Source organism: Condylura cristata, unplaced genomic scaffold (assembly GCF_000260355.1).
Source record: "Condylura cristata isolate star-nosed mole 26May11 unplaced genomic scaffold, ConCri1.0 scaffold00018, whole genome shotgun sequence".
NCBI classification, from domain to species: domain Eukaryota; kingdom Metazoa; phylum Chordata; class Mammalia; order Eulipotyphla; family Talpidae; genus Condylura; species Condylura cristata.
Window position 1 is genome coordinate 5,369,114 of NW_004567119.1, and position 23,151 is coordinate 5,392,264.

A 23,151-nucleotide genomic window follows, 5' to 3' on the forward strand; every position below is an offset into this window, starting at 1 on the left:
GCATAAAATATATGAAAAAGTTTACAGGTGAATGTGTGCGAATATTATAGAACATTGATGGGAAGGTTCTGGGACTTGCCATACTTCATCAAGTTACAGGATCATTCTTCTTTCTTCCTACAATACAACTCTTGCTTGGGTTCCAACTATTTGTACACTCTGCTCTTCTCAAATAAGTGTCCTGTTTATTTATTCTTTGTTTTCTCCAGAAATATCATGTAGGCTGAATTTTATTGGTTCACCTTTATGTAGGATTGCTCCTACTTAAATGAGACATGAATGTTTCTGCTCTCTGGGGCTAAATTACCAACCTCTGAAAGCGCAGACACAGAGTATCAGCTGCGGCCAGTGTGTGTACACACCGTCTCGACAACGTTGGTTTTGTCTTCCTTTGTGAAATAAGCTGAAGTTTTCCCTCTGATGCCCTTTCCCCCGAATTCCATGGCCCAACAGTGAGACATCAGAGTATCCATGTGCTGTTTTCAAAAGTTAAAGAAAATTAAGTGAGCAGTTAAATTAGAAATGGGGGCTTCACTCTCACATCTCTCCCCGGAAGGGGGGCAGTTATGGGCAATGTGCACATAGGGAATGATTTTCCTGCTAGAAGTCTGGAAAATAGCAGCCCGAACAGAACAGAACTATTTATGCTGTCGCTCAGCGTAGAGAGAGCCAGAAGAGCTTGCACTGTGCAAGAATCTCCACTGCCATAGCGTTGCAATGATGCCTTAGTGCGAGCAAACAGCTGTTTATCAGTTTTTCTTTGCTTTTATTTTCCTTTTACACTGCCATTCTGTCAGTACGTGACTTCATAAAGCTGTAGGATTCTGCTAGGAAAACTACCAAGCTCATGTGCTTTGGAAGCCAGTGTGTTGATTTTCTAGCTGGATGGCGATGTTTTATTATAGCTGGAGGGAGAGCGTGACTGTGGGAGGTAAAATCCCATGTCCAGAAGAGAGCGACTCCTTCCTGTGTTTCATGTTCACCACCCTGCGGGATAAATATTATTTTACTGTTTATATTTTTTGTTTTTGGTGTTAAGTAGCTGAGACTTGTCAGATGGTTCTGTTTCTGTCAAATATTTGATGGAAATTTCTGTTGTAAAGCCTTCTTTGTGGAGATGGCTTTATGTTTTGACTATAAAGAAAAATCCCGAAGGATTTAATCGGAGATCATCTTTATGAGTTGTCTCCCTGTGTGCTATTAGAAGCTCCGATCCTGAGTGTTACTTTCAATTTGGAGTTGTATTTGCTGTATAAATCTTTTGGATGCACCCTTCAACTTAACCAGTTTCATCCTATGAACCCCCTCCCCTTCCCCACCAGCCTCCTCTCTTCGGGGACACAAACCTTTTGTGTGTCTTCTTGGATACGTGTGTAGTCAAGGACTGTACATTATTTATGTGCAGTAGATCCTCTGTGTTATCCCAGACATATCTCCTTATACATGTGTCCTTGCCAGATAGTTGTCAATCAACATGAATAGAAACATTTCGGGGAGGTATATTTACTGAAACGAACAGACTGTAATGCCAGTTCTTCCTTATGGAAACTTCTAGATCTACACTCATACTAACGTCATGGCCACGATACTTCGATGCTTCGGATCCTTATTGGCTGAAGTCTGTGATACTCAGTTCATCCAGCACACACTGTATTTTCCCTGTGACTTTACCACCTACGTGAAGCAGAGGCTGATGGGACTATTGCCTGCCGTGACTGTATATTTTCCTTCTCCCCCCAGCCTGGCTTTCACTCCTTGCTCTGAATTCTGACATGAGATGGCCTGGGAAACACAACATTTTTTCTTCTTCTTTGTTGTAAGGCATTGGCATGTTTAATTAACCTGAGTATAAAGAGGGGGCAGGGTAATTTCTTCTGAAGGGCTGCAGAACGCATAGCACACCTTTGCTTTGGAAGCAGGTTACTTAGCATCCAAAGGGAGTCTAAACACTACACATAATGCCTTCACAGTTTCTCTAAAAGTAAATAAATAAGAGAGTAAGTGGCAGTTCAGGCAGTCTCTCTCACTGGGCCTTAATGGCCCGTGGTAGCCCGACGCTGAAATGTTCTAAATGGGAAAAGAATTTTCTCACATCTTCTTTTCTACTAATGGAGTTTATTTGATGTAAATATTCAGTTCTAGCACGATAACAGATGCTTGAAGGAGTCAGAATGAAATCACAGGATTCTTTAATACATTTTTATTCCCATATTCTTTATGTTTCTTGGTATTTTTACTGAAAATCAAGAAAACTTTTTTTTTTCCAAAGCCAATTACTTTGCATGGCCTTTACACCCCATGATGGTGACTTTTTTCTCTTCAGATAATAACCCGCGAGATCTCTTCGGGTGCTCGCTTGAAGTCATTAATTGGCTTTCTAAGGGTTGTTAGTGCAGCGTGTTCCCTCCAAAGGTTGTAGCTAATGCCCAGACATCAAATGACGCATTTTGTTAAACCTGAGGGCAAGAGCCTTTCTTTCCCTTTGCCATCTTTCAGACTCTGGATTTCAATTTAACTCACAAACTTACAGCTCATGTTGAAATAAGATCTGCCGAGAAGAGATTTTTCTAGACAACTGTTCACATTTTTGATTAAGCATCAACACTAGCCGCAGCATTTGAATGGGAATACTCCTCCATAAAGGTTATTAATGAGAGGCTCTGTTCTGTTAGTGTACTTTTCGCCATTCAGAAACAGTTTTTGCTGGGCTGTGGGCTTTTTTTCAACATTTGTTCAGAGTTAACAAGTTTAACTTTGACCTTCACATGCAAATGATTCATACAGCGCTATCCCGCTTCACTTTCCTTGCACAGACCTCCGTGTTCTGAAATTAAGATTAATTTTCATGAAAAGAAAATATGAACACTAGGGAAACTTTCATTAATGATAACTCGGAATTTCCTTTGTTTGCTGTAACCTCAGAAAACACAGACAATTGAATTTCAAAAATAAAATTAACCTCTAGTCACGTTTCACTTTTGATTAAAACTACTAAAATACAAAGCACTAGTTAGAATTTTATTTAAACTAGCGTGGTTCCCTCTGTCCAACTACCACACATACAGAATGTATGTCGTCATATTACAAACTACAGGCTCTGTAAAAGTAGGGGTCACCGCGGTCCTGTTTACCCATCCTGGTCGTCTCCAGCATGTGCAGGTGTGGGGACAGGTGTGTGCGCCCCAACAGCAGTAGTCCCCTGACCATTTGGAAGAGGTGAGAGATGATGTATGGTAACAGAAGTTGCACAGAATCGGCATCTCCTCTGGGTTCTGTCCTAACTGTGCTATAGGAATCGACAGCCCCTTACTTAGTAACTCTGGCCACTGTTCTCTCCTCTGTCTATTACAAACATCGTCCCAAGTTCACTCTCACATTCAGGTCTGGGAATGGGAGAAGGTGATGTTGAAGGCAACACTTGAGTCTGCAGGGGGGTTGGTACTGATTTTCTGGAAAAAGAAAATATCACTCAGTTTGTACTTATTTATAGTGAAAAGGAGGCTTTAACCCAAACATCCTGTGAATGGATTCGTAGAGGATTGATAAATGACCAGCATTAGCAGGCTGGTCCAAATATAGCAATCGTTTCAGTACTTGATACGGCAAATTAAAAAAGGAAACACAAAGGAAGGGACAGTAACAGAAAGCCTCCAGATGGAAGCTTTGGCCAGGCATATGGGCTGCGAGGCTGGGAAATGTTCTACTAGTCCTCAACTGATTATGACCCAACCCTGTGCTAACAAATAACACGGGGCTTAACAGGAAATACAACGGCTCAGCTGCAGTCCCCCGTCTCCCCCCACCACGTCACCTGTGTGAACCCCCCTTCACAGCACCCCGTCAAGGCTGGTGCCCTGGTCTTCCTCATGTCCCAGAGATGGCCTTCGCCAGCTTGGTCACCCTGGCCCAGGGACACCCTGTTTCCCTGGGCCTGGGGAAACGGCTTCGCACTCCTCATGCCCTGACTGGCATCATTGGGCTACAACTCTCATTCAAAATAAGAGTTTCAGGTCAAAGAAAATAGACCATGAACCTAATGGTGTTTGCATGTAGCCACCGCTGCTACGGTAGAACCCTCCACTAGCCAAGGCACCCTCTTTTCGTCCCTGGCCTCGTCAGTGTCTGATTCCTGTTGCAGTACTACCTTGCTGGGCCACCTAAGAGGAACAGGGGTGCTGGGGGCCCTGAGATTCCTGACTTCTCCACAGGGAAGGGTCAGGACCCACAGACAGGCAGCCCAGTTCACACTGGGGTGCCCTGTAACAATCTAACTGACCCTTCCCTGTTCCTACAGCACACAGCAGCAGCTACCTGCAGGCACCATGGCTTCCCCAGCCAGGGCCTTTCCTGGGCGCAGGGCTTATGTTTCACTGGGCCTCTCGGGGCAGGCGGCTTTGCTCCCTTTAACTTCACTCTCCGCACACCAGTCCATGTTGTAGGTCAGGGGAGGCTTGTTCCCGCTGTTGCTGTTCGCTCAGCACCTACACAGCAGCCCTGCTAGCCAGGAGGCCTCCCGACCCCCCAGTTTCCCTGACTCCCCACTCCCTTCCTCCAACTTGAGGGGTGGTCCTGTCGAGTGGAGGGGTCCTCCTTGACCTGCCCAGGCAGGTGCTTCCTGCCTCTGCCTGTGCCTGCGACTTTCCCTCTGCCTGGAAAACCCTTTCTCCACTCTTACACCAGGCACGAGGCCCTTTAATCAGCTCCTAAGGCAACACTTTTTGCCAGCTCCTCTCAGTTGTTCATCGCACCCTGAAAACAAGACTGGACACACCAGAAACTGAAACCACACGTCCCCTCCCTTCGAAATCCCTGCTTCTTAGCCTGCCTTGTGTCAGTGGCAACCATTTCTCAGCTGCTGGGGTAAAGGAGCAATCCTCTCTCTTGTGCTCCACATCCAGTATGTCGGGAAATTCTCTTGGTTCTGTCTTAAAATATGTCCAGACTCCAACGACAGGCCCTTACCTCTGCCCCGTGCCCTGCTCTGCGCCCACCACAGTCTACTGAGTACCCCCTCAGGCGTCTATCCGGGCCCTTCCCCCCTCAGGCGTCTACCCTGGCCCTCCCCCTCAGGCCTCTACCCTCCCCTAGGCTTCTCCCCTGGCCCTGCCCTCCCACCTGTCCTCACACAGCTCCCCGGGGGCTGCCGAGCCCACCCTCGAGGTCCATGGGACAGAATTCGGCGCCCACGGTAAGTGTCTAGTAGCGTGTGTGAAGAGGTGAGCGCTCCCCACATTTTAACCCCCGGCCTTCTCTCCCCCACCAGTCCACCTGGCGATTCAGTGGCGCCTCGCTTCCCCTGGGCCGCACCGCGTTCTGGATGGATGGCTGCTCGGAGCTCATCGCCATAGCCCGCTCTTCTTCCGTACTGAAGGATTGACGCTGGCCTTGAGTAATGAGAAGTTCGGTAAGGAGAATGAGATGAAGATGATTAGCTAGATAGTATATGACTTTTCTTATAATGGCGCTCGACTCTCCCTTCATATAAGTCCTACACTCCTCTCCTGTGGATGTTGCGGATGTCTGTTCACAGAGGGGTTGTTCTTAATTTAGAAATGAATAAGATAGTTTTAGCAAAACTTTGGTAACACCCTGCTAAGCAGCTCCTGTTGCGGTAAATGTATTATTTCACTCACCTTGCCCTAACGTGTCCTTTAAATGTCCATGAACTCAGTAAAGTGTGAAGTCTTGAGGACAAACTCGGCCTTATTGATCGCTCTAGTGACTAAGGGAATTCTTAGTGCTTAAGACAGGCGTTCACTGCTCTCTGCTTCTATAGTCTCTCAGGCATGAGAGAACCAGGCACAGAATCAAACTCTGGGAGGTTCTGAGGTCAGTGGCTTCCTAAATCCCCAAGAAAAGTGATGATTTAGAGCCTGTCAGGATGGAGTCGAGTAAATTAGCAGTCCCGCTTTCTATTTGTTATTTCTTCAAATGACACTGCATATAACTTCGAATTACTACATGAAATGAATATAAATAGTACACTTACATTAGAAATCCATGTTACTAATCTATGCTGCATAGAAATATGTACAACTATTAGACAGGAAAACAGGATGTAAGTGAAGCTGTTACATGTATGGCAAGTTAGTAAATATGTAAATTTGTTTTAAAATTCTTGTCACAGAAATCATCTGGAGAAACATGTATTAATAATTTTGCATGTCAGAAACAGCTGGAGGTAGTGAGAAAGGCAAAAAAGCCTCCTTGGATCTTATAATAACATTCATTCTGAAGTTGTAATACAGTTACATTTTTTGATCTCAAGTGTTATTTGAATTTCATTTAAAAAAATTGTCTATATTTTGCAGAAACCATATTTGAGAGGTACTTCCATCCAGTGCTGCTTGTGTTTGCTTCTCAACAGTCACTTTCTAGCTGAGGCCGGCATTCATGTCTTCATATTCAGGTGACTGCACCTTGGGGCAGGCATGTGGGCTTCCCAGAGGCTCCCAGCGGCTCCCCAGGGGGCCAGCCCCCGTCCTCAGTCTCTTCCCCATCCAGCTGCGTGCGTTCAGCTCATGCACATCCTCAGTGCTCAGGATCCGGGGTGTGAGGTCAGGAGGGGAGACTCACAGGAGGGTCAGTAAATACCTGCGGGGTGATCCTCTCTCTGGCTGGTCTTGAAGTGAGTGCTGGGTCCCCCAAACAAACTGGGACTCTTGGTATTTAAGATCTAACTTGGAGATACACACACCATCAACTTACTTCTTATTTATTTTATATCTATTTATTAATAGCCTGCACACTTTTCACAGCAGTAAAAAAGCTACTTAGGACTCACAGATGTTACTTTTTCATCTGTCCCTGATACTGATTTCTTCTATGCTTTGATCTGTATCCTAGTTCAGTTTAAAACATGTCTTTCTGTAGTCAGCCTGTTGTTGTCTTCCCAATGGACACCTGTGCGTGCCCACTGGCTCTTTTCCCTGTGGCCCCACAGCTGGCACATGGCCTGAAGCTGCCCCAGAGCACCGGCCTCTAGAATCGCCACCTGTCACTCAGTCCTGCTGCTCAGCCTTCATGGCGCGGGAGCCATAGGTGTGCGCAGGTGAACCTTCCTCACAAGAACGGTGAGGGTTCGCTCTCAGGTTGCTGTGAAGGCCCATCCGGGTCTTTGCTCTTCCTGAAGCTCTTAAGGACCATGTCAGAATGCGCTTTTGTTCTGATGGGAAAAGGCTACCTTTCCAAAATGAATAGAATGTTATAGCCCACCTGCATGAGACTTAAGTCTTTGTGTTTATGAAAACAATCGCTGTAGACATCGCAGTCACCTAAGCAGCAGGTGAGGGCATGCCCACCCGGCTGTGGAGAACCTTCACTGTCAAGGTCATGAGATGAAAATAATTGTTGCTTTCTTAGAAGATTTTAGCTAATTATTAGACTGAAAAAATGTGCAGGAAGCTCTACTTCCAGAAAACTGCTTAATCCCAGACAAGCATTTGTTGAGTGCAGCCAGAGTGCCCTGGTTTGATTCTGTCGTGATTAATTGCTCCTGGAAACTGCAAGTTTCCCTCCAAATCCAGCATGGCTCTGATCTAAGCTGGTCCACCCTCAAGTGAGGCTGAAGTTTCACGAGGTGGACTTTATGTTCACTATTGTGTTGGGGGTGAGATGTTGGATGCACCAAGCAAGGTGAAAAGTCACCTTCCCACCAGTCAGAATAAACGAGTCTCGACAGCCCTTTTCCTGCACCAGGACAATGTTACACTCGTTCTCAAGGCTTTCCTCTTTGCTTTTGCTTTCAGCTGTATCAGTGCCGGACTTCCTAAAACAGAGGCCAACTGGCACTTTGTAATGGACGATTTGAAAGTAATTAAAAATCTTATTCAAGTGAGTACTCATTTTTCTATACAAGTCTTGGTATAATTGCTTTGGAGTACGCCCCTCCCTGTTTATTTTATTTTATTTTATTTTTGGCCTTAATGTACTCTTACTTAAACAGTAATATATTTTTTAGAACTGTGTCAGCCTGGTGAAGTCTCACAGGAAGTCTTTCCCATACAATGGTCAGATCCTTATTCTCTTTAAAACTTAAGTTTACAAGTGGCCCAGTATGAAGTGGTCTCTCTTGTTCTCACAGGCCGAAAGTGCCCTTCCCCCACCATAGGGACAGGTGACTTCATGGCACTGGCAGGGGTGTAGCCTGACTGAGGGAGGGCTTGGTGCCCTGTGAATAGAAAATCTCTCTCCTCACTAGAGATACCTGGATGGGGGAGAGAAAGGGGCCCCCCAGACATCTATGGGCAGGGAATTACCTTCTGGCCACATTGGGTAACATTATGGGAATTGTTGGGGGCCCCAGGGGCAAGCGTGAATGAAATCTTCCAGGTGAGCACCACATTGATTCTGAAAACTAAATAATCATTGGAATCACAGCAGGTATACATAGACCAAAACCCATATCCTAGAGCTCAGCAGGGTGGCTGCATGTTGGAGTAGAATATTTAAACAAGAATAGGGTCTCCTAATGTAGCCAAAATACTAAACTGCCAAGAAAGTGGTGAGACCGTGTTACACATGTGTTGCTGTGAGAGTGTAAGTGTACTGTCAGTCTAAAATAGTGCAGCAGTAGTTTATAAGACAGAACATACTTTTGCTGTTGATTCAGCAGTTACACTCTTGAACATGTAAATCGCAGAAATGAAAACTCATTTTCACACAAAAATATACATAAGAGTGTTCAGAAACTTGATTGAATTATAGCTAAAGACTGGAATCAACTCAAATATCCTTTAACCGGTCAACAGTAAGCTAAGGTACATTACAGCACGGAAGACTGAACAATAACCAGGGATAAGCAGGGCCTCCCTGGTGGTGCAAAGGGTTAAGTCTCAGCACTCTCAAGCTATTGCCAGTTATTGCATCAGGAGTTTGATCCCCAGCCAGGGAGCTGACCCACAGGGCACAACAGACCTCTCCTGTCTCCCCACTGCTCTCCTCAGCAGTGTATTTCAGTGGATCCACCTGTTCTGCTCCCCACTTTGTCTCTGGTGAAGCCTTTCACCACCACTCTCGCATCTCTGGCCTACACACCAGTTCTTGTATGCATAAGTAAATAAAAAATAAATCTTAAAAATGATAAACAACTGGGTCCTCCCTGGTGGCGCAGCGGGTTGAAGCACAACACTGAGAATCTGGAGCCACTTCCGCATGAGTTCGATTCCCGCCTGCCCCGGAGGTGACCACATGGTGCGGCAGACCTCTCCTGACCCACCCGCTGCTCCCCTCAGCAGTGGACTTGGTCGATCTGCCTGTTCTGTTCCCCACTCTGTCTCTGGTGAAGCCTCTCACCGCCCCTGAGCCTCTGGCCTGTAACCCAGTTCTGTATGCACAAATAAATAAATCTTAAAAAAAAAAAAAAGATAAACAACTGATCCAAGTTAGATGGGGCTGGCAGAGTATTATGATGTGTGGGATGAAAGCCAGTCTGGGTCAGCAAACATGGGGGTAGCTCCATGCAGGGGATACTGTCTTCCCTTGAAAAGATATGGAAGGAACTTAAAAGCATATTGTTAAGTGAAAGAAGCCAATCTAAAAAAAAAAAAAAAAACATACTGTATGATCCAAGTATATTCTGGAAAAGGCAAAACTATGGAGACAGTATGAAGATTAGTAGCTACCAAGGGTTAGGGAGAGAGAGGGGTCCATAGGTGAACATGGACAATTTTTATGTCAGTGAAGTTATTCTGTAGGATACTGTAATGATGGACACATCCATTATAAAATGCATGGAATGAATAAAGGAGTGAACCCTAGGAAAGCTATGGACTTCGGTTAAACGTTTCCATTTGACTCATCAGTTGTAATAGATGCATGACACTCATGTGAGATATTAATAATATGGGAAACTAGAAAGTTTCCCATATTATTTATCTGGGAACTCTACTTTCTGTCCATGTTCTCAAAAATAAATAAACAGAAATTTCTGATTTCTGTTAATTTTTCCAAAAAGCCAATCTCAAAATGTTACATACAATTTGACTATATATATATATATATGTTATATATAAATATGTATATAACATATGTATATATGTGTGTGTGTATGTACATACACATGCACACATACACATATAGCGTTCTTGAAATGACAGCATCATAGGAATGGCTGCCGGGGCCTAGAAAGATGGGGAGAAGGGTGGGTCCAGCTGTAAAACTGGCAGGAAGATCCATAGGGTGACGGCTCCATCACCCAAGTGCAGTGGTGGTCACCTGTAGCTATCACCTGATAAGTTACTTGGAACTGTGCACATACTCACAACAGTGCCCATAAAAATGTGAAATTTGAACAAGGCAGATGGGTTGTTCCAATGTCATTTCCTTGTGACATCGGACTGTGCTCATGGCAGTCGGTCCTACTGGGACGCCAGGTGTGGGACATCGGAACATCTGTATTTTGTCTTACAGTTGCGCACGAATCCGCAGTGACCTCAATATAAAGTGTGTGATTTCAGAAGCTTAATCTAATGTTTCCAGCAGGCTGTTTTCATTATGATGTAAAATATGAAATTACTTTTCTTATTATCTAATTTTGTTTCCTTTCAGACTATACACATCGATGCCACTTTGTATACTGAAAGTAATGTTCATGTGAGTATAGTTTGTTCAAATTGTTATATTTTCATTTTCAAAAAGTTTTTGAGAAGTATGTTTTCATGAACTGACTGAAATTCATAGTGTTTAACTTTTGGATTGTTCTTGGAACATATGGTCAGTGAATTTTATAAATAACTGTTGAGGCCAAGGGACTTGGCAACAAAGAGCTGGGCGGATATTCTGTTGGTAATGGTGCCAAACGAAAATTCAAAAAAAAAAAAAAAAGCCTTTTCCATCAGTGTCAATAAGACATATTATACATTTTTGTGATGCAGTTAGACCCGTGATGCAATTAAATGCATGAACCAGGTTACCTGATTCAATTTAGAAAGTTGCATATCAGTTATTTCCAGTACTGTAGTAGGCCACTGTGTCCATGGTACTTCCTAGAAACAGCTAAATGTATTCATGCCCTGCATTTTGTACCAATCTCCACAATTATCAACAAAAGATTCTGGCTAGTCACTCTCTGTGTGGGAAGAAACAAACACAACCCCCAAATCTACCAGAATTCAAAAGTGACCTTGTACTTGTTTCATTAATACAAGACAGTGCCTCAGGCAGGCATAATTTCAGTGCTGTCGCTAATCCGTTCTGCCTGGATTAGTTTCGAAAAACCAAGAAACAAATACCGACTCCTTCACCTCGAGGAGAGCAAACTTGACGTGTGTCGTATGTGTTCAGCACAATCAGCCTCTCTCTATCTTTCCTAAGAAGTTCTCTGAAATAGAAGACTTTGCCCAACTCGAGTTTCTGGGAATCAGAAAGAAGCCATCCTCAGGGACTAAAAGGGACAGATATCGCCAATGCCAGGGAGAGCACTGCAGCACAGAGAAATTGTCTCTCTCCTTTGCCTCGGACATGGGCCCCATTTTTCTTGCACTTTTTTGAAGAAGAGAGCAGTCAATTAACCACCTGCACTTGCATCCTGAGATGCTTTTCCGCGGGAAGCTACCTTCTGTACACGGGCGGTGGAGGGCGGCTGAGGTGGGACTTTGGCTTTAAGCCCTGACGGAGCCACCTCTGAGCTGGCTGACCGGCCGGCCTGTTCGCCCCTCACACAGGCGACGCTCTGGGGTGCGCGGCCCAGTCTCCTCTCGCTTTTGAACCTGCTACTGTCCTCCTTGGCTGTATTATCGTCAGTGTGTCCTGGTTTTAATTTCAGAAATGAACGAGAAAATAAAATCAAGTTGCATCCTCTGTGAAATTTCCTCGGGGCACTGTATTTCTTTACCATGTCCTTGGATTGACTTTTTAGTCATCTATTATTTTGGTCTTTTTTCCCGAATGGCAGTAACATTGGCTGTAGGTGGCTCAGAGGTGTAGGAACACGCCCTGCAGGTGCCTGTCACCGCACCTGCCTCCAAGGCGCCACTGTCCTCTCTGCAGGCCTTTTCCCCCTGTCCCCTCTCCTTGGGAGCTCAGTCCTACAGTTTCTGGGTTTGTTTTGGCTCGGTTTTGCTCATTCCTTTGTTTATTTTTCTCAGTTCTGCATGAGTGAAACATCAGTATGTGTCTTACTGCTTCTGACTTATTTCAATTTTTAAAAGATCAAAATACATCTATACAAGTGAATGCCGAGAAAATAATGTTTTTTCACAGTGCTTTTTTGCAATTCTCTCTTTAGTCTGATTGTAAAGTCACAGCAATGAAATGCTTCCTCTTGGAGTTCCATGTTATTTCACATGAGTCTGACAATAAGAACATTAAAAAAACCGTGGAAAACCTGATCATCCTGGCAAACAGCAGCTTATCTTCTGATGGGGTGAGTTTTCTAGTAGCTCACAGAGCTATGCCTAGCTGACACTTGACTGGGGGCATCTTTAGCTGGATACCGAAGGGATACTCGGGAGTAATTCAGTCAGGGAAGGGGCACCCTGAGGGCACCATCCCTGCGTGCACCCAGCCCCACTCTGACGTTCATGTATTCACTCAACAAACACTGGCCGCTCTGTGCCACCAGTCTGCAGAGATGGTGCAAACCAGTGTGTTTGCGGAGCTCATAAGCCCCACTGACCTGGTTTCCTACCACGTCCGATGTAGAAACTCTCTCCTCATTAAAGATGGATTATTAGTGTTCCAGACTTTGGCCTTTGAGATTTAAACAACTCTGTGAATGCCCACAAGCTTTTGTCAGATATTGATCTGGTATCCAAAGGTTAAACGGATGGAGGCACTGTGATTGGTTCACTTCTTCCAATCCTGGCATCTGGTAAAATGGGGAGCCACAGCACACCCCAGCCGTATCACTCAGAATCTGTTCTCTACCCACCAAAAAGATGGACGCTGCAGACACAGCCCAAAGCAAATGTTACAGCCATGTCTGTTCACCCAAAGGGGGTAGCTCCTCCAGCCATGTCGGGTTGAGGCTGGGGTGCCTGACCTCTGGCACATGTGGGGAAGCAGAAACGTGAGTGGTGTAGCAAGGACAGAACTTCATAATGGCAGTGTCACCCGTCACGGACAGGAGCGGGCATCTAGACGGGGCTTCTGAGGACACAGAGAGGGGTGGTGAGTCCAGGCCGGGGCCGCCTGGAGCACCATGTCCCCTGGGGTGTGAGGAAGCAGGGGTAAACTAGGACATGCGGACAGGGGCGGAACAGCCACGGCAGGGTTGGGGGGCGCCTCACACGTGAGGGGAAACCTTCCCAGGGGTACATGAGCGGAAGGACTGAGCTCGGCGCGTGACGGCTGAGGCAGTGGGGAGGTCAGTGAGGAACAGCAAGGGGCCCTGTGCGTGGGAGGGCGGCTGGCGAGAGCGCGCAGGCGGGCGCTGAGCAGAGGCCTCTGCTTTGTTCTGCCGGCTTATACCAAGTCCTAGATTTGTTCAAAGAAAAATAAACCCACAGCCAAACTCCCTGTTCTCTTTGTCCACATTCTCCCGAGTACATTAATTTGCCGAAGGGTCCACATCTCAGGCTCTCACACAGGGTTCCTGGAGGTGCTCTTTCCATGAGAGAGATGTGTTGGACTTCCCAATCTCATCCTTTTCTTTTTTTTGGGACAGAATATAGCAGAATCTGGATGCAAAGAATGCGAGGAACTGGAGGAGAAAAATATTACAGAATTTTTGCAGAGCTTTACCCATATCGTGCAGATGTTCTACAATTCATCCTGATTGCCATCGACCCTCTTCAGTGTTTCTTTTATTAACAAACAACTTCCTGCTGCTTGGAAGCACACCCCTCCCCCACCCCCCCAACACTGCGCATTTCACCACGCTGCCCGAACATGTTTGTCCAGCAAGGAGAAGGTGGGCATCTTGGGTCGGCTGAACTCTTAGAAATGAAGGCTGCAAAGTGTTGTCTGACGTCTATGAACTGTCTACAGAGTTATTTGTCTCTAATTTATTATTGAAATTGTACATATTTGTATACTATTCGATGTTAAATAAAATGGTGTCCGTATTTTGTCCTTTGAAAATGCACTGATTCTTTGCCTCTAGTGAGAAAATAAGGGATCTTTGTGCAAAGGAAAGAGGCGAGCCAGTGGACCCTGGCAGGCTCGGATTGCTGCAGGTAGACCAGTGGGCCCCAGCCAGGTGGAGCGCACCACACAGCTTCACTGCCAGGGCTCCTGGAGGAAGTAAGTGTGACCCTGCACTTGACTGTCCAGCTGAGTCACTGAGAGAAAAGCACTAAAGCACTTGATGTGGAGGAGCGAAACAGCGAGCCCTGCCTGGTAACAAGCCTCTGCTCATCTCAGGCGCTGGTGGCACTAATAAAGCCTCAGTGATAGGGAGAATTCTGTTTAGAATACTGTTACAATGCTGTTTATATTTCATAATTTCTCAAGTGCAGGTCTGTTATTTTCACTTCCTTGTTGGCTGGGTTGTAGAATACTAACTTGCAATTCATTAGGACCTTGTCTGATAGAACATCATGTGTGTGTATGTGTTTGTGTGTGTTCATGTCTGTGATGTACCATCTGTGACTCGCAAGCGTTTTAAAGGGATTGATTAAAATGAGGTCTTTTGTCTCTATAAATTTCTTTTGCAAGTTCACTCCTGGTGGTCTTTACTGGAAAACTATAGGGTAGGCAATGAACTGCTAAGCATTGAGTTTCTCTCCCATTTCTCAGGACACGCGATGTCTCAATGGAAACATTCTTGTATCTCCCAGTGCCACATCCGTGCTCAAGTATCTCATTGCTCTTACCAGCATTTGCTTGGAAGTTTCTTACAAGATGGTTTTGGAGAAACCTGTATCTCATGTCACTGTCCATAAGTCAGTCATCTGTTGGCTGTATTTGTCACCTTGTCTATGTCCAGAAAGATGGAATTTTATGGCCACAATGTCAAGTTTAGAGGTTGGGATGGGGGTGTGTTTTTGCTTTTAATTGTCTCCAGGGTGAAAGCCTTTTTTTTCTTTTTTTAATGTTTTATTTTCATTTTCTTCCCTATCTTAGAGAAAATAATCCCACTTAAGCTGTGAGTTTCTAATTGAATTGTTAGACAACTTCGTCCCCTTCCATAGAGTGGAGTGAGGGAAGGGAAGTCACATTCAAAATATTTGTAGTGTCCAATAACCCATTCCAGTCAGGTAAGCAAAGAACTGGATTTAAAAATTGACATTTTCTGATGCTCAAGCTTGGAATTCTTTCCACATTTGTTACTTGATAGGAGTCACTTGAGTTGCCTTTCAGAAAGTCAAGGTACAGATCTACAGCTTCCTAAGTCCTTTCAGCTGTCTTAAGGAACAATGTAAAATTTTTGAATAGAATCAAAATTTTACTGTTCACACCTAGTATCTTCAACAAAAATCAGCCTCTCATTTGTGTTTCAAAATCTACCCTTCTGGAATGATTTTCACTAATTAACCAGCATATCGTCCACTAATAGTATCTAGAGTACCTTGTCTGCATCTCACCAGTGCCCTAACTGTGGAAAGTATTGTCATATGTTATTATACTAAAGAACCCAGGGATGTAGGACCTCAAATTATAAAGGCAAGTCTCATTAAAACCAAGATGAAGTCCAGAGTCACACAGATGAAGTCATCCTTTTCTTACTTTCAGGTAAATACGTAGATACACAAGAGTGCATTGTTTCTACCCTTTCCCTATTCATGAGCAAAAAGGACAAAAGTAGAGGAAATGGAAATGCAAACAGAACCAAAATAGAATTTGTGAGCCCAGAGACTTCTAAAACCTAATCACAAGTCAAGATGTATAGACTTTCTTTATCCTAGAACAGAGAAGCAATGGAATTATTTTGTCTCACTACTATTGTTGTGAGAGGGTCTTATAAATTCTGACATGTTTTTGTTTTTGTCTATCAGACTCAATAGCTCCTCGGGTCCAACTGACATATACAATATGAAAATCAAGCAGAATGACTGACCTCTTCCCCACACATGGAAATAGGAGTGAGTGCATTTTTGTTCCCTTATCACGTCCCAGCAGGCTGAGTGTAAATCTTCTGCATTCATATGTGAGTCACAGCTAACATATGCACGTCATATATAAATATTTTGCCCAGAGGAAAGCCCATTTCCATAGAGATTTGGTTCAATGTTTCTGAATGCATCCGATGACTAAATTTTGTCTTCACTGAGGAATTTATTATACAAGCTAAACTCGAGCTTCATCGATAAGTTCTCCAGTGATAAAATGTAGCTCATGCAACACAGGAAAAAAATGAATAAATGGCATGATTTGTTCCGTATTTCATGTCTTCAATACTCCAGTATATTAAAGGAATAGGAGAGGAAATTGCTACACAAACAGAACTGAAAATTGTACATTCGCTTTTTACAGACTTAGCCAACACTTTTAGCATATCATCAGAGGATCCAGTGCCATCTTACAGGTGGTTTGTCTTCAGCAATGTCATTAATCAAGGAATTCACTTCCTCGGTAACTCTGTGAACAAGTCTGTTGAAACTTGTGTGTGGACACTATGCCAGGGGCTGTGGTGATGGCTGTGAATGAGACAGACGTAGTATCAGTCCTCATAGAGTTTACTTTCTAGCAGGAAAGTCCTGTTCTCCAATTAATCACTTGAGTGCTTATGCAGTTATTATCACTTCTACAAAGGACACCAGGAGAGCACAGAGAAAGAGGCAGGTTCATTCAAGATATCAGAGAGAGGTTTTTGAGATAATGATGTCTGAGCGCAGCTATGAATTATAATTAAGAATAATCTGGGAAAGAGTGAAGAGAATTGATTGAAGAAGCAGCCTGTCAAAGCCTGTAGTCAGAAGGCTCATAGCTCGTTCACAGAGTAGAAGGGAGGGGTGAGTGGCTGGGATCAGAGAAGCGCTAAAAGAAACCAGGAAGGCTGGTATCAACTGGTCTCTAGATTCTGTTAGGATTCTGTGTTACACTGAAAGAAAGAGATTCATTCTGACATATATTAAGATCAGAGGCACTGTATTTACTGTCTAGTGAAAAATTTTAGTCAAAAATCCCCTTACCACAAAATTCCAGGGTAATAAAGTCACTTTTAATAGCATCATCTTACATGGGCCCCATTATTACATCACTTGAGGGATTCCTCACTACTCTTATTGGAGATCAACTTCAGCAAGTGTTCATTTGCTCACTCAAAACCAAACCAGTTTGCAGGACATCTGAACGGAGAGTCAAGGTCATGAAAGTGTAACATGTAAGTCTAGTGGTAGGTTCTGAAGATAGTCAGAATTGATCTGAAGTCAAAATCCTCACACAGAGAGGCATCTTGAAAGAAGAACTTTCTAAATCACCTTTAAAGGAGAACTGGTTTCTGTAAGGGCATCAGTCCTTTCCATTGTGAGAAATAGGTAGAGGAAGATGCCAGGCTTCTGCTGAATGGTGACATGGTGTCGTTAAAAAGGGGAACTGGGAAGAAGCAATGTAGTGGTGAGTGATTGAGCAAGAGAACGCCCCAAGGTCACAACCCCATGTACGTGATGATTGCGAACTCCTGGAGTCAGCCTGCACACAGCTTAGCAGCTAGAATCGCTTGTCTGCTGTGTTTAGAGAGAAAACAAGAAAGAAGCAGCATTTCTGAATAAGCAATGGCTCAGAGTCTGAAAGGGAGACTAGAATTCTCTTTCGTGATGTTCCCACAATGCAAGTGCCATCATTTTCAGGGTTTTCAAGATCATGACCATCAACAAAGTTCAGTTTCCTGAACTGATTTGTTAATGTCAAAGCCTCCAGAATGCCTGAGTTCTCTCGATTAACGAATCAGGATGATGAACACAATTATCATTTACTATATGCTCAAGGTTTTTCACAAAACACTTTCAACTCTTATTTGTTAGGAGTTCCTGTCTCTCCTGGATATAGCAGAGGCCAGCAAACCTTTTGGTTTTGTTACTGCTGTGTAAATAAACAAAACAGAAAGAAATCACCTGAGTATTTATTCACATTCAGCTGTGTATTTCTCTATGCCCTGCTGCCTTTTACATTTCCCTTCAAATTAGCATGCACCTACTATTTAGGGTGGAAACATAGTTGCTGTTAAAGAAGTCAAAACAGAGTTTAAGCTTGTATTTTTATTTCATACTTTGATTATTTTTTCTTCACACAATTCTATTCTGGTGTTCTGTTTGCTTTGCCCAGATGGCAAATGCACCATTAAGTTTATCCAGCTTGAATTAATTATCTTTTTATAGTAAAAGAAAATCCTCTCCTTTTGACAAGTAAGATGTTTGTGCTGTATTTATGAATAAATAAAGGCAGCTGTTATACACAGCATTATTAATAACTGCTTTAAACATCTCATCTGAAAAGAAATCCACTCTTTTCCATACCTTGTAAGCTCACGGTGTCCTATGGTTTGTTAGAGTGAAAACAAGGACTTGTTACCCATGATGAAGCTAATCAGAAACATATCATGCTTCGCACTCAAGAGGCACTAGCTTGAAAATTGTAGGCACCGGCAGTACTCTTATAAATGGTTACTGTCTTTTCTGTGATTTGACCCCAAATCTTCACCACTTCATATGTTAAAAGTTTGAAAATCCACTGGGCAGTTCTCCTGGGAGTCCAAGTTCTCAGGATCCATAGACACCATGTTGCTGTTCTCTGCTCTTTCACTGAATGGCTTTTTGATGGGTGAGAGGTCATCGGAGAAGGGCTTATTCCTTTGGCAGGAGAATGTAGATTTGCAAAGCAAAGGAGCTCTTCCCCATCGCGTCTGGAAGAGGACTTCTGGCTCTTAGCCAGGAAACATGGGTGACTTACCTATTGGAGGACCTGAGTTTCCCATCAGGCCTCTCTGCTCTCAGTAGCGTTGACATGTCTGGGATTCATTTCATTTCTCAGTTGCCTTTTTTTATCCCCTACAAAGAGCAGAAAATGTACTAAATGTAATGAGTATCTGCCAGCCCCGGTGGGCCACGGTCAGGTCTGAGCACCCAGGTGTTGGCTTTAAGCATGTGCATTGTCCATAGAGAATTGAAAAACAACCATTATGAAAGTTACTACGTCTGCCAGCACCCAGTGATGCCACACAGTGCCTGCATAACATACTCATCCCTGGAGGAAAAAAATAGAGGGGACCTAAATTTAAACCACAGCTCAGGTTACAGGTATTTTGAGTAACATACACTTACATTGCAAATTTGCTATTTGTCACATCCTTTAATAACCCTGAAGTTCATCCTGGAGATCATTCTTATCCTCACAGATGTGGCTGGCAGTCAGGAGTCAAGGTCAAGGGCCAGCCAGTTCACATTTGTTTAGGCACAGCTGGAGTTTTCACCACCTGGTGCAAAAGGAATGTAAGAAGATTGAAATAAAGATAACACAATGATTGTGGAGATTAAGAAAATGACTCGCACTTCAATTCTGCCTTGTGTTTAACACTTAAAACTGTAAAAGAGAGCAAACCATGGGGGATAATCATTCAGTAAATTCAAGTTTGACTTCATGAAAAGGCTGATTTTGACATTTACTCTTTTTAAATGGTTAATTGCTTGACTAAAAAATGAAAAGAATAAACTGTTTCATTAATGGAATGATTTTGTCTATATGGAAATCTGTCTTTGGCATATATTTCTATTTTATTAAAATGCACTTTTTACTAGTCAATTGTTTACATAAAATGTTGTGTTATTAGACTGTTACAAAGAATCAGAGCCCAAACTGCTGTGTAGATTTAAATCTAAATAATTACAGTTTTTGTCACAATAAACATAACTATTTGTAGTCTTTTCATGCAACTGACAACTAGTTTCATAATTATCCCACTTTTTGTAAAGACATTTATATGGGGGGCCCTCATTGACAGTGAACCCTCTTTGAAGGGCTCTGATGGTGAGGAAAAGAGGTAAATGATCACAAAATTCCAAACCAACAGGATTTTTTTTTTAATGGAGAAGAGAAAGGTTCTAATAAAAACCAGTTAAGATTAGACCAAGACACTTAAAGACTTGGACAAAACTAAAGTTTTATTAAAGAGGAAAGGCTGGATAATAATCCATTTTAATATCACCGTGTTTCCAAAACTGGTTCCAGATAGCTTGAAAATTAATCTGTTTAGGAGGCAGTATACTTCTTCTCAACAAAAACAAATCTTTCCCTAAAGTCCACACAAAGGGATTAAAAGGCACAGTCAACTCTTGATGACATGATTTTTTTAAAAGATTTATTTATTTGTGCATGCAGAACTGGGGGCCAGAGGTGCAGAGGTGGTGAGAGGATTCACCAGAGACAGAGTGGGGAGCAGATCAGGCCAACTGACAAAGTACACTGCTGAGGGCAGCAGCGGATGGGTCAGGAGAGGTCTGCTGGGCCATGTGGGTCACCTCCGGGTGTGGATCTAACTCATGCTGAAGTGGCTTTAGCTTCTTATGCTGTGCTTTACCCCACTGCACCACCACGGAGGGCCCGCTTTAGACATATTTTATAAAATTGTGAAAAAAGGGTTGAAAACTTGCATAGTTTATCTACAATTAAAATAAAACTTCTTTTGTGGCAGACTTTATAGCTAGTAAGACAGCCACAGGACTATACAGTATTATTGCTAGTTGGATAATTACACATTTATTGAAAGGAAGTTTTTGAAACAGTTGAAATTATAACCAAAGTCCCTAAGAATGAGGCGCCTGAGCATCATCGCAGATGTAACCTGTTAATCAGAAGGGAAGATCTTGGCCTTGGAACTGATTGTCATTGATAAAGTCCACACGGAAGAACAGAGAGGCAAATAAATGGAGATGGCATTTCTAGGAAAATCCACTGCGTCCTTACAAGTCATTTAAAGACAGTGGGTGGCTTGTCAGCTTCTAGGAAAGCAGGCAGGACTCGGCTCACATAATTACATTGCTGCTAACTGAAACACAAAGGCAATCAGTCAAGACTTTCTACTCTCCAAATTCCTCTGACTGCTTTGACTTCTCCTTTGCTTTACATCACCTCCCCAGGCACTTTAAACCTGGAGTCTACAGATAACTAGGTCATCAGGCACAGAACTCAGGGCATAAAGAGAAGTGTGTGCTTCTGTGGTCTTGCAGGGAAGGCGCCATAGTTTTCATCAGCTTTTTAAAGCATTTCATGAATCAATAGGAGCCCTATTCTCCTTGAGGAATGAAAGCATCAGGAGGTGTTTAATTTTATAAAAGTTGTTTTGCCACCTGAGTGTGAGTCACGGGGTCTTGATAAGTTGTGATTCAAACTCATTAGCTCACAGGAAATGCGATCCTGTTGGTCCATGGATCACACTACGAACAAGACTGTAACACCACGTTTGAAGGTATAGGCCTTTTCCTTTGACTTGCTGAAGGAAATCTCAGTCACCCTTGAAAAACACCTCCTGGAGAGCCCTGAGCCAGATGCAGTCAATACGGACCCTGGGCACATGGCTTACCTGCTGAGCACCTGTTTTTCTCTAAGAGGCTGTGACAATACTTCCCTGACTACTGGGAATGTGGTAAGTTCAATTGGATACTGACTATGGTTCTTATTATAGAGCATCTACCAAATAGCTTTCTTCCCTCCCTTCCCTAAAGGCACTTTAACTCTAGTGAGGTGAGTCCTTAGTTAAAATCAGCATATTTAAAGCTAGACTTGGATTGAAACACAATATCACATACACACAGACTTTCCTCTACAGCACATCCCCAAATAACAAGGTCAACATATTTTCCCTCAACACTTTTTTCATTATAAAATTCTTATCACAACAACAAAAACCCAGTTGAATGATCAGTGATGTATGTCTAGCAACAAGTTTCATTATATATGATTTCACATAAAGTCTTGGTTTCCAAGAATCTATCAACACTGTTAAGTGAGAACTTAACTGTATTTCACTATTACCTGTTCTCCAGCAGAACTGGAGTCTTATCCACTGATCCCCTTGACCAGAGAATCTCAAAGATAAATGATCTATTTGCTGTGATTTTTGATTTAGCTGCTGGTTGCTGCCCCAGGATTGCTGCCATTAATCCAATTTTCCCACTGCTTTTTCTCACCCCATTTCAAATTCAACACTTATTAACAACAGTTATAATGGTCGTCACTTCCTGCAGTAAATGTTATCATTTTCCCAAATGCTTATCCTCTCTCCCAATTCATTTTCAAGTTATTCTATTTGTTAGATTTCTCTATCTTGCTACAACAAAAACCACAATGTTTACCCAGTTCCTGAATGTAATGGCTTACATCATTCATGCTAGTTATTGATTTCACGTAGGACGTTGACTATTCATCTTCTTGGCTTTTGTCCTTCTCAGTTTGTCAAGAATTGAATATGTCCAGGAGACACTGGATCACCAACACTTACAGGTATCAGGTAAGGCTGGGGCTGGCGTAGGTGCTGTGGAGCAGGTCAAACTTCCTGTATGGCTTTCAGACCTGGTGTGTGAATAGTTTCAAGTGCTCATCATTAAGCTGTAAAGGCAGGAAAGTTGGTGCCTTTTTTTTTTTTTTTAATTAGCAAACCCTCAAGGTCACAATAAACATTAACAGCAATTTAACCTGCCAAATTCTTACCACCCACCCTAGTCTGAGTGGAGGGGGTACAAAAAAATAGTTCTTAACATACTTTTTTCCCTTCAGTTCTTGAATTTGCCACTTGTAAGAAGAAATCACAGTGTAGAAAATGGTGGAAAAGAAAGACTGTTTTTTTTTTTTTAAGATTGTTAGGCTCAAGGTCACCAGCCAAGCATAAGTCCTTCATTACCACCTAATCCTGTTTGTGTCACGAACACTTTTAATAGACTGTCACTTCAAATCAGTGAAATACAAAGACAGGGACTGTCATTTACATCAGCTGCAAAATGAATACCCTTTCCACAGAGCCCCTGAGCCAGCAAACACAGTGGTGACAGGGTGTGTGTGAGATCTCCCTGGAGTTCACGAGGTGACATCGTGGGATGTTGTCAATAAAAAGGTCACTTCTTTCTTCTTGGACTTAGGCCAGTGTTCTCTGCCCACCTTCAGAAGCAGGAGGAGGTTCTGGGTGCTGACACAGGAAAACACAAAGATCTGTGTTTTCTAACACTTGTTTGAGGCCTGTGAGGGAAGCTTTGACCAGCTACCCAGTTCCTGAGGGTTAGTTCTGCTGTCAGTGTTCATCTTCCCTAGGGCCGGTGGGTAGAGTCATTCCCTAATGCCTGA

At 43.3% G+C, this 23,151-nt stretch overlaps 1 protein-coding gene across 1 annotated transcript in view; it reads left to right on the forward strand.

Moving 5' to 3' along the window:
- IL15 (interleukin 15) overlaps window positions 1–13,990 on the forward strand; it is a 42,780-nt gene extending 28,790 nt beyond the window's left edge. Inside the window, exons 2-7 of the mRNA XM_012726810.1 lie at window positions 5,264–5,404; window positions 6,312–6,409; window positions 7,749–7,833; window positions 10,549–10,593; window positions 12,227–12,364; window positions 13,607–13,990. Of these exons, the coding sequence (XP_012582264.1) occupies window positions 5,393–5,404; window positions 6,312–6,409; window positions 7,749–7,833; window positions 10,549–10,593; window positions 12,227–12,364; window positions 13,607–13,717 (489 nt within the window). The 5' untranslated portion in view covers window positions 5,264–5,392 and the 3' untranslated portion in view covers window positions 13,718–13,990. The remainder of the gene's footprint in view (window positions 1–5,263; window positions 5,405–6,311; window positions 6,410–7,748; window positions 7,834–10,548; window positions 10,594–12,226; window positions 12,365–13,606) is intronic.
- The last annotated feature ends 9,161 nt before the right edge of the window (window positions 13,991–23,151 follow it).